Source organism: Sus scrofa, chromosome 1 (genome assembly GCF_000003025.6).
Source record: "Sus scrofa isolate TJ Tabasco breed Duroc chromosome 1, Sscrofa11.1, whole genome shotgun sequence".
In the NCBI taxonomy this organism is placed as follows: Eukaryota; Metazoa; Chordata; class Mammalia; order Artiodactyla; family Suidae; genus Sus; species Sus scrofa.
In genome coordinates this window covers 107,583,348-107,595,857 of record NC_010443.5, presented here as the reverse complement: position 1 = coordinate 107,595,857, position 12,510 = coordinate 107,583,348, and the positions used below count along the sequence as shown (strand labels likewise).

General features: G+C 41.8%; 1 protein-coding gene across 3 annotated transcripts in view; it reads left to right on the top strand.

The window, feature by feature from the left end:
• Positions 1–7,080, top strand: part of TRIP4 (thyroid hormone receptor interactor 4) — a 65,902-nt gene extending 58,822 nt beyond the window's left edge. For all 3 annotated transcript variants that reach the window (XM_021093826.1, XM_021093813.1, XM_021093833.1), the window contains one exon: positions 6,779–7,080. In XM_021093826.1, the coding sequence (XP_020949485.1) occupies positions 6,779–6,846 (68 nt within the window). In that variant the 3' untranslated portion in view covers positions 6,847–7,080. The remainder of the gene's footprint in view (positions 1–6,778) is intronic.

The window sequence follows — 12,510 nt, the reverse complement described above, 5'->3', positions numbered from 1 at the left end:
CGCCAGAGCCACAGCAACGCTGGATCCGAGCTGCGTCTGCAACCTACACCACAGCTCACAGCAACGCTGGATCCTTAACCCACTGAGCAAGGGCAGAGACCGAACCCGCCACCTCATGGTTCCTAGTCGGATTCGTTAACCACTGTGCCACGACGGGAACTCCCTGGATAATACTGTTTTTGATCACAAAATGAAATGCTCAGAGTATGAATTTAGATTAATGTATATTCACTAAAATTCAGGCAACCTCAAGATTTGTGAAATGTATTTCTGAGATTCCTACAAGTCAAAAAATCTGAACATAAGAGAGTTCCTTTTGTGGTAAAACGGGATTGGCAGCGTCTCTGCAGCCCCAGGACACATGCTGGATCCCTGACCCAGCACAGTGGGTTAAAGGATCCAGCACTGCCACACCTGTGGCACAGGTCATAGCTGCGGCTCTGATCGATGGCCTGGAGACGCCACATGCTGCAGGGGATCCAAAACAGAAAAAAAAAAAAATCTGAACATAAGTTATCCTTGACTTACACAAATTATTTACTTCAGACTTTACCGCAGCTGGTAGCCAAGTGGCCCTGGAAATTCTTTTTCCTTCTTCTCCACTAGTTAAGGTTTGTTTTGTTTTGTTTTTTGTCTTTTCTAGGGTATGGAGGTTCCCAGGCTAGGGGTTGAATTGGAGCTACAGCTGCCAGCCTACACCACAGCCACAGCAACGCCAGACCTGAGCCACATCTGCGACCTACACCACAGCTCCCGGCAACACTGGATCCTTAACCCACTGAGCAAGGCCAAGGATCAAACCCGCAACCTCATGGTTCTTAGTTGGATTTGTTTCTGCTGCACCACAATGGGAACTCCTGCTCCTTTTTTGGTTAAGGAATTTTACCCTTTCCTACTCTAGTCCATTACTACCTTATCCTAGACACCGATGGCTGCACTGGTGGTAGGAGGAACACGTGGTCGTTCTTTCTCAAACCCGCTGCTTGATCTTTAGTCCAAGTTACTTTTTCATAGCTTTCTTCTCATCTTGGTTTTCATCTGCTGCCTAAGCCCCTGTGAGAAAATGTTCTGTGTAAACAAACTGAGTTATATATTTCTCTGAAATGTTTTACTTCAGTACTTTCTGTACCCAGAGACCCACCTTCAGCACATATATGACCTTAGTTTTTCTCTACAAGGTTTAATAGGGAGTGAGGAGAAGGATGGTCTTAGGAGAAAGTTTTCCCCTATTGTTTCTGTTGATTAAAAGCTTTAAAATGTCAAAATGGGCTGTATGCTTATTTCCGGGACAGCAGGGCTGGAGAGAATTTTTGAGGCTGCAGCTTCTTCCATGGTAGACCAGACAAGGTGAAAACATGGTCCAGAAACAGTAGGTGTTTGGGGGAGAGAGAGGAGGAAGAATAAGTTGACCAGTCCCTGTGTGTCTCCGAAAAAAAATTCTATTGAGAGGAAGCCAGCCTACCTGAGGATTTAGTCTGGTGTGAAGTGTCTGTTCCCTGTGACTCTTTCGTCCTTTATCCTTCATTCCTCCTTACTATCTGTAAAAATTTTACACTCTGCTGGAATTACCTTCCCTTAGGCCACAAAGTCACCTTCAGAAATTTACAGCCGGAAAAGTCTTTAGTCCCACAGCCATAAGGGAAAATACATACTTAACTCTTAGTTTGGAATGCTTTACATTTTCTTCTCAAATATTGTTACATGAAATGGTTAAGTTCCATGGTGTTAATAAATATTAATACTCTACTTCACTTACAGCTCTGTGCCTTAAATATATTTTCTTGTGGAATGGCTTAGGAACCTAGCCACTTTTCATAGATTAGTTCTATGAGAAATATATTTCAAGTTCCAAACTTCAGACTTGCAAATAAAGTCTTACTATAAAACTCACTTATATATCATGTGTGTGTGTGTATAGTATATATATATATATATATGTGTGTGTGTGTGTGTGTGTGTGTGTGTGTGTGTGTGTGTGTATATATGCTTTAAATTAAAGGCATATATTTTGATTTATGTTTTTGGACATGTAAACTTGAGCCTGCTTGACCTGAGGCTAATTGTGTTTCTTGAAGTTGAAATAATTCAGAAAAAAATGTGCAATATAAAATCACTTAGCTGTATATCTGCTCAAATTAAGAAATGCAAAAAAAGTATAGTAGAATATAGGTTGAATGCTCAAAGAGGCGAAGGAATTTTTTTTACTTTAAATGAACTACATGCTTTATAAACTCATGCAGATTCTTATATCTTATGTAAAGCATGTGAAAATCCCTATGAGAGTTATATCTTTTTTTTTTTTTTTTTTTTGTTCTTTCTTGGGCCGCTCCTGCGGCATATGGAGGTTCCCAGGCTAGGGGCTGAATCGGAGCTGTAGCCACCGGCCTACGCCAGAGCCACAGCAACTCGGGATCTGAGCCGCGTCTGCAACCTACACCACAGCTCACGGCAACGCCGGATCCTTAACCCACTGAGCAAGGGCAGGGACCGAACCCGCCACCTCATGGTTCCTAGTCGGATTCGTTAACCACTGCGCCACAATGGGAACTCCGAGAGTTGTATCTATTGATGGCAAATAGTTTTTTCCCTTTTAACATATCCCCTATCTGCTGCACATGCATTTGATTTTCCTTTAGGCACCATGGTTGAGGAAGTGGTTTAACACTGAAATGCTGTATGTACTAAATGTAAAAATATTAGAGAAATAGAAAAACTAAGCATTATCACTCTGCTTTTAAGAGAATATACTCTATATTACTGTAGTTAACTGTCCAGATCCCAGGTCTTTTTTTTTTTTTTTTTTGTCTTTTTAGGGCCGTAGCCAGGGCATATGGAGGTTCCCAAGCTAGGGTTCAAATTGGAGCTATAGCTGCCAGCCACAGCCACAGCCACAGCCACAGCAGCACAGGATCCAAGCTGCGTCTTTGACTTACACCACAGCTCATGGCAATGCCAGATCCATGACCCACTGAGTGAGGCCAGAGATTGAACCTATATCCTCACAGATGCTAGTTGGACTCATTTCCACTGTGCCACAACAGAAACTAAGAAGTTTTTAGTTGTAAGGAGCTCACAGATTGCTAGCAGCACATGTATGGTTTTCTTAGGTAGCCTAGAGGATGAAAGACTTTCTGAATCACTTGGAATGCCTTGGAAATCCTTCTTTCTAGCTCCTTCCTCCTATCAGTTTTCCATTTTTTGACATTATCATTGAGGCCAGAGATTAGTTTCCCTGCCACTGAATACTTTGCTCCACTGGTTGATCTTAACCGGAGCTGGTCCTATTTGACGGCTTTCACAGTCAGACTGGAGATTTTTGAAATTTACATTTGAAATATTCTTATACAGTAGCTTTGAGAATGTAAAGAAAGTAATGTCTCTTTTTAATATGAGGAGGCTGCAACATAGTTAAAAGTCTTGTCTAGAGTTATCTGGTAAATATGTTAAATTAAAAGGAAAACTGAAACTATAAGAAACACAACTCCCAAGACTTAGCATAAAAAAACGACTACTCTGGGAGTTCCCGTTGTGTCGCAGCAGAAATGATTCCAACTAGGAAATATATGGGTTCGCTCCTTGGCCTTGTGCAGTGGGTTAGGGATCCAGCATTGCCGTGAGCTGTGGTGTAGGTCGCCGACGTGGCTCGTATCTGGTGTGGCTGTGGCTGTGTGTAGGCTGGCAGCTGTAGCTCTGATTAGACCCCTAGCTTGGGAACCTCCATATGCCAAGGGTTTGGCTCTCAAAAGAGAACTTTGAGCTTATGAAGCCCTTTAATGTATATTATTTCAATTAGTTATTTGGTTAAATGGTTCAGTGTATGTGAAATACTTAGTACAGTACTTAGTATAGAGAAAACAGTGTTAGCTATAATCGTCTCAACAACTTTGTTAGTAGAGATTTTTTTCTTTCTTTTATTTTACAGTTGAGTAAACAGGTTTAAGGAAGTTTTATTTTTTTTTTTTTTTTTTTTTTTTTTTTTTTTTTGTCTTTTTTCTTTTTTGTTGTTGTTGTTGTTGCTATTTCTTGGGCCGCTCCCGCGGCATATGGAGGTTCCCAGGCTAGGGGTTGAATCGGAGCCGTAGCCACCGTCCTACGCCAGAGCCACAGCAACTCGGGATCCGAGCCGCGTCTGCAACCTACACCACAGCTCACGGCAACGCCGGATTGTTAACCCACTGAGCAAGGGCAGGGACCGAACCCGCAACCTCATGGTTCCTAGTCGGATTCGTTAACCACTGCGCCACGACGGGAACTCCAGGAAGTTTTATTTTGCTCAGGTCTTTCTACCTCTATGTTTCCTGCTCGTCTCACTTTCTCATATTGCCTCAAAACAAATTGTTCCGATTTACATTTCATTTTTAGGGCATAATATCATAGAGCTGTACAAGGTCTTCAGTACTGTGTAGTCCACTTTCTTCTTAGCATTGAAAAAGCTGAGAACAAGAGTGACTGTGATTTCCTCAAGGTTATATAGCTAGGTAATCTTAGGACTAAAACCGGGACCTGGGTCATTTCACTTATTCAAAGCAGAGAACTAGAAGTCTGGAGTCCTAGGCGGCATTCTAAATTCTGTCCTAGCTTATCCTAAAATGCTTAATGAGATGCAATACTACTTTGTACCTCTGGGTACCACCACCTTTACAACGAGTATTCTTTTTCTTTAAGGGCCGTACCCATGCCATATGGAAGTTCCCATGCTAGGGGTTGAATTGGAGCTGCAGCTGCTGGCCTATGGCACAGCCACAGCAGCTCAGGATCCAAGCTGCATCTGCGACCTACACCACAGCTCATGGCAATGCCAGATCCCCAACCCCCTGCGAGAGGCCAGGGATTGAACCTGTGTCCTCAGGAAACTAGTCAGATTTGTTACTGCCGAGCCACAACAGGAACTCCTACAATGAGTACTCTTAATAGTTTATCTGATATCTGCTTTTTTGGCTACTTAGTAGTCCCTGTACTATAAAAGTTTTGTAATTTGCGGTGTCTGCCTTCTTTGTTTAATTCGTTTATTGAGCATCTACTATTTGGCAGTCACGATGATAATCTCATGGATACAAAGGCAAACTTGCCTCGTAACAGGACTCTTTGCCAGGTTGCTGGCACATGTTTGGATTTCCAACAAGGCAGCCTAGGGGATGAAAGAACTCCTAAATCCCTGGGAATACTCTGTGCTCTAAAGCCTAAATTAAAATCAACATCATTGTGGGAGTTCCCGTCGTGGCTCAGTGGTTAACGAATCTGACTAGGAACCATGAGGTTGCGGGTTCGATCCCTGGCCTTGCTCAGTGGGTTAAGGATCTGGCGTTACCGTGAGCTGTGGTGTAGGTTGCGGACGCAGCTCGGATCCCGTATTGCTGTGGCTCTGATGTAGGCTGGTGGCTACAGCTCCGATTCGACCCCTAGCATGGGAATCTCCATATGCCATGGGAGCAGCCCTAGAAAAGGGAAAAAGACAAAAAAATAAATAAATAAATAAAATAAAATCAACATCATTGTGACTGTTGTGGACATCATTCAGGGTATCACTTAGTAATGGTTTCTAAGAAAGTGCAGAAAAGGAAGTAATGTTATTCAAAGGCAGGTGTAGCCCTGGGGAGATGAGGAGGAACAAAAATGGGGAAACTTGTTAGGTTGTTTTTTTTCCACAGTCTTCTTGTGCAGTAGTCAGGACATGTATTTTTATCTTAGTTGGACGAATGAGGATATTGAAATCCATAGAAGCTGAGTGACTTGCCCCAAGTCATGTAATATCTGACAAAGGAGGACTGGAACCTGGGGCTCCTGTCTTCTTGCCCAGTACTTTCTTAGACTTTATTGGTATAACAAATGACAACATATGAGGGGCAGTGGTTGTGGATATAGGCCAGTAGTACACTCGGCTGTTTTCATTTTGTCTTGTTTATTTGTTTAGTGCCAATGCCAAACTGAACTATTTCTATTTCTAGCGTTAGCATCACTATTGACTAAAATATTTAAGACTTTCTTAGTGGGAAAAAGCAACCTGCAAGTTCTATTCTTAGGCCAGACAGACAGGAGCTCTGTTAAGATTTTCTTCATGAGATGGATGTTTCTTAAGGTGGCTACCACCGAACTGAACTTTATCCTGGGAGATCTGAAGAGTCAGAGGTCAGAGACCATATCAGTGAAGTACTCTCATTAGGGTCACCTGGGACAGGAAGGTTGCTTGTTTTCTAACTTTAACACTTAGAAGAGTCATACAGCCTATGACCTTTGCCCTTCTTAGCTGGTGATAGGGGTCCTTTGTCAGTAAAGCATTCATGTGGATTCTACTCCACTGTTTCAGGTCATTCCCCCTATTAAGTCTGAGGCTGCAAAGGGGTGAGTTGAACTACTTTTCTCACTGTGAGGGAGGCTCATGCATTATGCTCAGCCAGTTAACAGGTCAGAGGAGTAGTTTCCCACTGTGTGAAATGCCTTCCTTTATTATTATGTGTGTATTCTTTAAGATCTTGCCTTAGCATCAGACACCCTGGAAAATGTGATATTTCTTTTCTAGTAACTACAAAACTAGAAATATGAGATTCTTTAGGTGAGTACTGTTGTGTTTGTGTGCACACGTTTGTGTGTCCCTAAACAGTGTTCCCACTGTTTCCTCATTCTTACAGAATGAAACTCTGAAGTTTGAAAGTATCTGAGTCCTGAAGCAAGATAATTGAATGTGACAGGAACACAGTAACCAGAAGACCTGGGAGGCCATGAAAGATTTGCATTGCAAATATAAAAAATAAATAATGAGGCTTCTTTTTCTCCCTTACAGGGAAACTGGATTCCAAGATCCATCAAGGAGCAAAGAAGGGGTTAATGAAGCAGAATAAAGCTGTCTGACCCAGGAGAAAAGGAACTATACAGCATAGTGGAGTGTTGTGTATTAAACTTGCTATCCACTGGTCCTTTGGAATTGAAGCAGTAGAAATCTAAAGGCTTGACATCAGGCTTGAACCTCTCAGAATTTAAAGTCTTATCAAAATATGTATATTTTTCTTAAAGAATGGGATTCATTATGTAATGGGTCAAAATCTTTGAATACATTATTTATAAAAACTGACTTTAAAAATTCTAGACCTTTGATATTTTTCTTAGAGTGATACAGAGGAAAAAGAAGTAAGTTGGAAATTATTTTCCTGAGTCTTGGATTTGTAGTTAGGAAAATTCTTAACTTAGGTTAATAGTAGTATTTTAAGGGCCTACTTGAATTTTAAAGTGTTTTTTTTCTCCCAAAGTGATAGCCTGGTAGAATATTAGGATTTTGAGGAAATCTTGTGTTTAATACAAAGCTGTGACGGGACAAAAAGATTTTTAACAAATTTGCTGCTCTAGTCCAACATCTCTTCAAATGAACAGTCTTCAACAAAAGTTGAGTAACCTTAGTTGGCAGATTTTTGGGGGCTTGGATTGGGGGGATAACCTGAAGAGATGCTACCACTTTGTTCTTTGGTTTGAGACGTTAGGATTTAAGAGGATCAGACTGGGAGGAGATGGAGCCACCCGCTAAAGTAGCATGAAACTGCCCTGTTTATTTTGTTGGTATTGCAAAAGTATCACTTGGATGAAGCAATTAGAACAAACAAAAATAAAATCCATTTAGTAAATGCATCTAAATACCCCAAATGCTGAAACCAAACCCTTTAAGCCATCTATACCCCAGGAAGCTATGAGCTTTGGAAAAATAAGAAGTTGGTTTGAAATGAGATTTTTTTACTAGTCATTCTGGTCCCACTTAGTGAAGCACTTTTTTTCTGAGGCTGTTCAGAAGAGCTGTCAGAATCTCAGTTGCTGGCATCCTCAGGAAATTCATGGTCTTAAATGTGTATGTTCTGCTTTTTATAAAGCAGCACCACCACACTGGGAAGTTGGAGTCCCTCCAGAAGTTGTGTGCATGACTTAAAAAAGAGAGTGCAAGGGAGTGAAAAAAAGTGCCCCGTGTTATGAAAAAGATTAATTTCCCCTTTCTTTAATCCTTCATATTCAGCATTTATTTGCATTGAAATGCCTCCACTCATTATGCATTGATGTTCACTCAACTGTGAACCCTGCTTGTTGCATAGCTCTGGGCATTGGTTTTGCGAGGGCCTGACCACTCCAGATTCCCAGGGAAAACCCACCCGATTCTTGTTCTGGTGATGCAGGCATGTTGTATTTTTTTTTTTTTTTTTTTTTTTCTGTTCAACTTCTGTAGAGAAAGTGGACAGGACAGTAATGGCACTTTTTTAGGGGAAAAAAAGGCCTTTCTCTGGCCTTCTTCAGACCCTAGTACTATTAATGAAGCCATACTGGGTTCATTATGTAGTTAATAGTTTACCAAGCAGTAGCTACTTGAATTTTGTGCTGGAATTGTCCAGTTTTCTTAATACCAAAATAAAACTGGAAGGCAGGAGATGAAGAGCCTAGGGAGTGGGGGAAAAAGAAGTTTCTCTCTCTGCCTTTTTATTTGAATGACAGCCTGAGCAAAGAGGACTATAGATTGATTTTTCCACCTGGATAGATTGTGTGTGCATGCCTAAAGAAAAACATCAGGAGATACAAGAGTTCAGGTTATGCAACCATTTTGTGTGCTGTGATAAGAAAGTTTACAAGAACTTTACAAGTTTATAAGAACCTATCTCAGCATCCAAAATACGCAGCTGGAGCCACATGAGTAAATGGCAGAGCAACTTGGAAACTTCTTTTCTTGGTTAGACTGTGAAAGCCTGTCTTCAGTTCGCGTGGTGGTAGTATAAGGTCTCTCTTTTATTTGTGGAGACACCCGGGAGGAAGTGTGGGAGGAACTTGGGGTAGATGGCCCTCAGTTGCTCAGTGATGAATAGCATAATTTAAAGCCTAGTGGAAATTCTTAGCAGCCTGAGCACAAACTTGCCCAGGAATAGCCTTTCAGTACTTTACAACACTTTGCACTGACCCTGTAACTCTGGGACAGCTTGGCCTGAGGGAAGTTTCACATTTCTGAACTGGTTTTCTTCTGCAGCCTAAATATCTGCTCCCTCTTTTGGATGGTTGGGTTTGGTGGCTCTCAATTTGTATAGTAGCTAAAGGATTCAGCATTTTTTGTTTTTGTTTTTCTAGGCAGGACACAGTCTCAATTATATAAGCTCAGAGTAGGATATATATAAAACCAGAGACTTTTTCTCTGTCAGGATTTAGGAGGTTTTGGCCTTGCAGACAGATGTTTGGAATGGAATAGGGACCTTTTTTGCTTGCTATAGCTAATCTGGAGAAAGAGAACTAGGTGTCCCTTCTTTTCTTTTTAAGGTAGAAGTTTACAAAAACCCATTTTTTCCTAGGTATAGGTGTAAAAACTTTAGACTTTAAAGATTATTTTTACAGATAATTATAAAGTTATGGCTTTTTATAAGTTATAACCCTTAATCTCTTTCCATTTTAACTACTGTCTCTTCTAAAGACCATTTATGTGTATTTCATTTTGTTTGGTCAGGTTTTTTTAATGCCTTTGCTAGAGCTCCTAGCCAACATCAAGACAGTATTGGGGTTGTTCTCTTGCCCAGTTAGAAAAGGCCAGTAAAAAAGCAAGCATCTATTAAACTAGAGAAATCAGCTAACTTCAGTTTATTAGGTCTGGAGGGAGGAAAGAAAGTTCTGTGATGACGGATTTTTTTTTTTTTTTTTTTCCTTGAGATTCAAATAGCAAGCACACATCTGCTGTTCTCAGCTACTGTGAATGTGTCTGGAGGGAGGTGATCCATATCGTGAGCTCCAGCAGCATCAAGGGATCTTGATCTGGAGGGCTTTCTACTTCTCTCATGCAGAGAAGAAAGAATATAGCCACAGTGCCATCCTCTGACACGAAGAAATGTGTCTACATTATGTGTGTGCACATAATGTGGATTAATTCATGGTACGAGTTAATTCATGGAATGGTCAGATTTCCTGTGTGACAATGGAGGGTCTAGGAAGAACCTAGTAAATATTATACCCTAACTTGGCATCAGGTAAATAAGGGGCAGGGAGGATGACTGAGAACGCATAGATGTATCACTGGAAGGGAGTGAGATGTTGAGAAAACAGCAAAAAATGTCAATGGGGAAGATTTGAAAAGCATCTAGAGCTGCACTGTCTAATATGGTAGCCACTAGCCGCATGTGATTATTTAAATTAAGTGAAATCAAGAATTTATAGTTCTTCAGTCACAGTATGATATTTTAAGTGCTCAAATAGCTACATGTTGTTAGTGACTTCTGAAATGAACAGTGCAAGTATAGAATATTTCCATCATTGCAAAAGTTCTATCAGACAGGGCTTGTTTGGAGTTGGAATGAGCACACTTTTTCTCTAAAGGGACAGAGAGCAAATATTTTAAGCTTTTCAGGCCATACAGTACGTATTGCAACTACTCAACTCTGCTGTTGCAGTGCAAGCAAAATGAATCCATAGATAATGTGTAAATGAATGAACATGGCTATTAGCCAATAAAACTTTATTTTGGGGCACTTAAATTTGAATTTCACATAATGTTCACATCACAAAATAGTCTTCTTTTGGTTATTTTTCAGCCATCCAAAAATGTAAAAACCATTTTTAGTTCATGGGATATACCAAAACAGGCATTGCACCTGATTTGACCCGTGGGCCCTATTTTCCCAAACCCTAGCCTAGAGGAACAGGAAGTCAGGTTCTTTTACTGTATAGGATGTCAATTGCTTGAAGATTTTTAGTGGTTCTTCTAGGCTTGAGAAATTTCTCTCTAAAAATTAGAGTTCAGGAGTTTTCATTGTGACATAGTGGAAATGAATCCATGAGGATTTGGGTTCAATCCCTGGCCTCCCTCAGTGGGTTGGGGATCTGGGTTGCTGTGAGGTGTGGTGTAGGTCGCAGATGTGGCTCTGATCCCATGTTGCTGTGGCTGTGGCACAGGCCAGTGGCTACAGCTCTGATCTGACCCATAGCCTGGGAACTTCCACATGTTGCGGGTGCAGCCCTGAAAAGCAAAAATAAATAAGAGTTCGCTGTAGGAATGTTTCTTTTGTTCCCTATTTTTGTAGTCCAGTCTCCTACAATGGTAGAGTCATGCTCTTTAGTAGGAAATGACTACTTAAATGGTAACCCTTAATTAAGTCATATCTAAGCCTAAAACACTAAGCCCTTCTCTTTCTCTACCTGAAAGTAGCTGAATCCTCACTTGTAATATCATCAGTGTAGATTAGAGGTTTGCTGTCACCTGGCATCAGTTTTGTTTTTGTACTGTCCTAGAACAAGCTGAATATGGGTGGGCCAAGGGGAGATTATTTTTCATAGATCAGACAGGCCTAGCGTTCATCTTTAGCCATCACCCCCTGGTGTGCACACACGTGCACACATACACACACACACACACACAGCTTTTGCATGTGTATGTGGAGATGGAGAGTGAAAGGATTTTATGACCCAGTAACATACTATTTTGAGTGGCACTGTTGAAGGATGCCTCAGGATAGTGGAAAAAGGAAAGATGAAAACTGCAGAGCTAAGGTGGTCAAGGACACAGGAAGGATATAATTTAGGCTAAGACTTGAGAATTAAGATAAATTTGTTTGCTATAGAAGGGGGTGGATGATTTAGGAGGTGAAGAGTATGATATGTTTCATAAGTGAGAGGTGGGTGGGAGTGTTCACTTAAATAAGGACTGAATGCCTACTAGATAGTGTGCTGAGCAATCAGATGAATGGCAGATAAGGAAAGAAAAAGTTACAATCATAAATAGAATGGTGGGTTGGAAAAGAACAATAGGACTTTTAGGTGATATAAATCAACAGGATTTGGTGATATGGGGTGATGAGGTGAAGAGGGGTATAGGATGAGAAATGGGTGCTTGAACAAGAAAACTAGTGATAATCCTAAAAAAAAAAAATTGGAAGACAAAGGATAAAAAATTAGGGGATTGATACTTTGCTGAAACAACGGATAAAATGGATGAAACCACCATGAGCTGTGTTTGCCCTTCTGTTCTTTGTAGATGTTCACATTCACACCCCTTATGGCTCTTTCTCTCCCCACGGTTGGACACTTACAGAATTGGTGTCTTCTGTATTTAAGGTGCGATACTTCCCCAGAGACCTCTCTGCGAGGAAGTCTGGCCACCGAGAGTTCTTTCCACGAGGAGAGAGCGTTAGGTTCGAGCTCTCCCATCCAGGCTTCTTCGAGTTTATCTCTGTTTTAACCGACCGGCCGGGTTTTCCAGCATTCCCAGAGCTACGCGTCTCTAATCCTGGCTCCGAGTCTCTAATCCGGGCTCCGTGTGACCGCGCGTTCCGAGACCCAGGATTTGGCTCCGCCATCCAGGTTCCGGGTTTCCCCTGCGCTCTACCGCTCCAGACTCCACACCAGCCCGGAATCCGGATCCGAGGGCCCGATAATCCAGTGTCCGGGTCTTCCGGGCGGCCCTGGTTGTCCCGGATCGCGGCGGCGGCGGCGGTGGCGGCGGCTGAGGGACCCGCGGCCCCGGAACAGCGGCACCGGCGGGCGGGGCGGAGCGGCGCGAGGAGGGGGCGGAGAGCCGGC